Consider the following 4741-nt stretch of genomic DNA (forward strand, 5'->3'; position numbering starts at 1 on the left):
AGATCAGTTTAATCCCAACTCCTGTGTTGTTGTGTTTAGGTTGAGGAGGATCTGTGAGATCTACTCCAAAGTGCTGGGCACAGATGAGGCTTTGCATGTGAGTTTGGGTGCAGAGTGGTACACAGTCATGTGGATACTGTGGAATCTGACTGACTGCTCATGTGTCTGCTTGTTTCCTGCAGCCGGTGCACTATGAGGAGAAGAACTGGTGTGAAGAGGAGTACTCTGGAGGCTGCTACACAGCCTATTTCCCCCCAGGAATCCTTACTCAGTTTGGCAGGTGAGTCTCTCTCTCACACATGTACACACACAAAAAAATAAACAGAAATATGAAAGTGTGATCTTTTCATTTCAATTGACTTAATTTATTTGAATGTGTCAGCTGCTGGATATTAATGGCTAATGTATTGTAGCAGGCTCACCCAGACGACTCGCCTAAAGAAGGCCCCTGGGCATTTGAAAGACTTTGTGTGGGGTGATGGGGTTGTTGGGGACGACTGACCCCTTCAGGTGCGGGCTATGTAGAGGGCTAGGGGGAGGGGCCGCTGGCCCAAGGGCTTATGGGTCTATACCTGATGTTAATGTTTCTAAGTTGTAGCGTTATAACGGCTGCTACAGTTAACATGTGTTGATTTGTCATTGCTGTTGTTAGTATGTAACATTACTGTAGCTGTGTGTTCTGTGCTTAGTGTGACTGGCAGAGCACTGTGATTTTGAGCACCTCTCACTATTGCTGTGTGTGAAAGGGCATTCCTAATAAAAGGCTGTCCTTCCTGTAGTTTAGCGTTGAGGCTAGCGCAGGAACAGCAGGTTGAAACAGAAGTCTCTGTCTCCTACTTCGCCTGAGCTCACCACAATATGTTTCAGCAGGATTTGCACTTATTTCTGCAAATCAGCGCCACTCGTACTCCATAAAATGACCCTGCCTGCCTGTGCACAGTTCCAGAGGGGACTCACTGAGATCACAACACTTTGTGTGGCACGGATAATTATGTTTACCACACAAGCAATACTGTGAACTCATATTTCATCTGAATGGTGTTATTGCAGTGTTTTTTGCGGCATTTCATGGGTTTTATTGGAGTGTGAACAAATGAATGCATTTTCAGTACAGCAGGACGTGTCCCCAGGATTTGCCCATTAAATCTATAGCTGTACACACACATAAAACACAATCCTGTGTGTCTGATGCATTGCGGCTGCTTTCATTTATTAGTTGAAGCTGCTTGTTGTACAGATCCTGGTGCATATGTTCACTATTAGAGTTTTGTTAACCTCCATATGAAAAACTGAAACTCCTTGTTAACCGTCATGTGAACCATATTTCATGTCTAAATGTCCTCACCAGATGTGCAAATGTGTTCTCACTCACAATGAAAAGTAAGCTGGAGTTGGAAACCTAACATTGTGCTTTTTTTTATACAGAGTAACCGTTTCACATACCGGGTGGCCCTGCAAGAAATAGAGTTAAAGCAAAAGTCCTTTCTTTGGTTCTTTAACGTTGAGCACAGTGGGGGTGGGAAGATTAATCCAAAGGAAATTCACTTTATGTTATATAATCCCATATTGCACTTATTCAGGGGAGATGATATTCTTAAATAAAGTGAATGCATGCTAAAGCTCAACGGTCAGTACAATGCTGGTGCATACATTAAAAATAAATCGGTGTTTAAAACCTGTAAACCAGTTTAACCTCTGAAGCCTCTCCTGTTTCTCTCTTTTTTGCTCTTCAGAGTGCTGAGAGAGCCGGTGGGCAAGTTGTACTTTGCAGGCACAGAGACGGCCACCGAATGGAGTGGCTACATGGAGGGGGCCGTACAAGCTGGAGAGAGAGCAGCCAGAGAGGTCAGAGAGCATTTAAGTACCTGCTTTTCACTGCTACGTGTTAGCAAATACCAGTTCTTACCAGTTTAAACACCCTTAGAGGCAGGTTACTTATATATACCAGGTGGAAACCACTTAAATCATGCAGCTGGCACACCTATTAGTCACACCTCAGCCTGCTCCTGGTGTTGTGGATGCTCAGCCAGCAGTGCTGGGGGTCAGCTGATATCAAATCATGACATCCTCGCCTTTTCTCCCCTCTCATTTATGTCTGAGCACAGCTGACTGAAACAAACCATAGAATCAAAATGGTCCTCCCCACTCAGTCTTCTAAATCTCTCTTTAAGACACTCGCCTGCTGCTTGCAGTTTATGTCCTTCTTCCAAGGCATTAACATTAGGTTTGGTTTCCTAAGATACTCCCCCATGTGTTCATGTTCCTCCATGTTTCTTAGCTCTGGCTCTGCTGCAGAGTAGGTCAGTTACAGTAAAGGCCAGTCAAGTCTGAGTAGATTATCTGAGTGCATTAAACATAAAAACATACACTTATTCTTCTTTTTATTACTTAAGTTAAGTTGCTGTGTCGTGTCGTGTTGTATGTAGCGCCAACGTGGGACAGTTCCCCAATTTCATTGTGCTATTGTACTATGTATGACTGTGCAATGATAATAAAGAGTTATCTTATTAACATCACCCAAACTCAAAAATGTGTATCATGTTTAAAATTTAGACTGTTAGACTGTATTTTGATCCTTTTGAAGTCTTTGACTGACACCACCAATGTCTTTTCGCAGGTCATGTGTGCGATGGGTAAACTCCAGCCTAATCAGATCTGGCAACCTGAGCCTGAGAATGATGTAAGAGAAGTCCTTATGCACCAAATTACAAGTTGGCTTTTGATTAAAAAAATGAACAATCAGTGGAGAAACACTCTGAAATCTCTCGTCATGAATCCAAAACTCTTTTTACCATAAATGATACTGTGAAAAAGATCATCTTGTGATAAATGAGAAAAAAACTACCAGGCAAGACCATAATGTTTCTTGGGGTTGTAAACCAAGAGAGGTCATTTTCTCCCTCGCTTTCTATAAATCATTTTCAAGCAGAAGAGTTGCCCCCTGCTGGTCATGTAAAAAAAATGCAGGTTTAAGACACCTATGCATTGTTTACACATTATGGACCCAAGATTACATAAGTTGTATATTGCCAAATCATCTATCAAGTATCTAGTTAATATCATGCACATGAAAAAGGCAGATATCTGATATCATCATTCCCTCCGTCCTGCAGGAAATCCGGGCACTCCCGTTTGTTACCACCTTCTGGGAGAGAAACCTGCCTTCGGTTGATGGTTTCCTCAAATTCTTAGGAGTCTCCACATTCCTGTCTGCTGCCGCCGCAGCTGGCTTGGTGGCCTACAAGAAGGGCATCATCCCCCGGAGTTAAACCACCCTGTCGTCTCACTCCTCCACATCTCAAGGGAACACGTCTCAATAGACACTTGTGTACTTCTAGTGCTTTATTGGCCCAAACTACAGAGTAGTGACCTACATAGGGTATACATTGTTTTTTGAGAAACACCGTGATGTGAGAAGGACTGCTCAGCTCATGCAAAAACACTAACACACTGTTACTCTGTCCACAAACGAAAGAGAGAATGAAGCAGGTGAGAAGGGCTGACTGAAAGGTGTTTGAGAGGAGGGACGAAAGCCTAACTTCAGTTTAAAACATGCAGACTCAGATTGTGAAACCAATGAAGGAAAAAAGATCAGAATCAGTTCGTAAGAGGAAACCTTCTCTGTCACTATTACTATCCCATACAACGCCAATGAAATCCACTGTGTCGATTATATGTGAGTTTATAAAAGTCGCCATGCTTACTGTGTGTATGAGCCTCGTCTGTGTCGCATGCTTCGGTGAGCATGCATTCGTGAGCGTGTGGTCATCACCTCACCGCCCGTGTGCATGAGTTTCCACTGTGTGTCTAATTACCGCTGCTGATTTTAGGTGCCGATTTATTCTGGCCAAGCAGCCGTAGCTGTTTGATGAAATCCAGTGACTTCAGAAGAGAGAAGAGTCAGTATAGTAACACTGTCCACATAGAAAATCAGAGAGGAGGTTCAAGGACAAGTGGGGGGAGGGGCTTTTTCTGTCAGCAAATCCCATGAAAACACAAATGAATAGTGAATTTTAGCATTGTCTTTGTAGCTAAAGCCAGATGTGAGTCGCAACCCTAAAGTGAGTTGGTACCACGTGAAATGGGTTTTGTTGTTTCTCTTAAATTTAAATTTTATTTACATCCCAAAGCCCAAATTATGTGCCCTAATATGAATCCTAATATGAATCCTAATAATGTCATATTAGGGCACTAAATGTGTATTATTCCCAATGAGTGATCTGTGCAGTTGAAGGCTGGCTCCAAAAGCTGGTTAGTCCTCACAGACTCCTATGTTAAGATGTCTAGGTTTCCACCTGAAAAGGCATTTTTAAAGCCTGGGGAAGTCTTTGTAGCTAATTGTCTCCTTCATGGTAACTCCTTTAATATAAATCCTCTGTTTAAACTATAGTAAGTCTTAGGTATCAGCAAACACAGGCTACCAAATATGGCCACCAAAAATTAAGACGGTGCCAGTCTAAGTACTGAACCCATAAATTTAATTGGTAATCCTTAAACTAATGGTGACAATAATGATTATTATAAATAATAATTAAACACTTCTCAGTTATAGTTACTTGTTGTTTTAACTCTTTACCCCCTTGTATAAATCGACCAGGAGCGACCTTGAATGCTTCAGGCTTATAGAAAAAAACGACTGGTGTGCATCATAAGTTAGTGCGGGTGGTCTCTCCCTGTGCAACTAGACTTAGAAAAACCCAGAAACTGTTCTGATTGTCTTCAAACCACAACTTTATTGATA

The 4741-nt window shown here is 42.2% G+C and overlaps 1 protein-coding gene across 1 annotated transcript in view; it reads left to right on the plus strand.

Annotated features, from left to right (window-relative positions):
* LOC102300984 (amine oxidase [flavin-containing]) overlaps positions 1-4482 on the plus strand; it is a gene marked incomplete in the record, with an annotated part of 29739 nt that extends 25257 nt beyond the window's left edge. Inside the window, 5 exon segments of the mRNA XM_042228643.1 lie at positions 40-97; positions 183-280; positions 1734-1845; positions 2618-2680; positions 3114-4482. Of these exon segments, the coding sequence (XP_042084577.1) occupies positions 40-97; positions 183-280; positions 1734-1845; positions 2618-2680; positions 3114-3269 (487 nt within the window).
* Between the last annotated feature and the right edge of the window lie 259 nt (positions 4483-4741).

The sequence above is a fragment of the Haplochromis burtoni genome, unplaced genomic scaffold (genome assembly GCF_018398535.1).
Source record: "Haplochromis burtoni strain Fernald_Lab_line unplaced genomic scaffold, NCSU_Asbu1 Contig_337, whole genome shotgun sequence".
NCBI lineage: Eukaryota > Metazoa > Chordata > Actinopteri > Cichliformes > Cichlidae > Haplochromis > Haplochromis burtoni.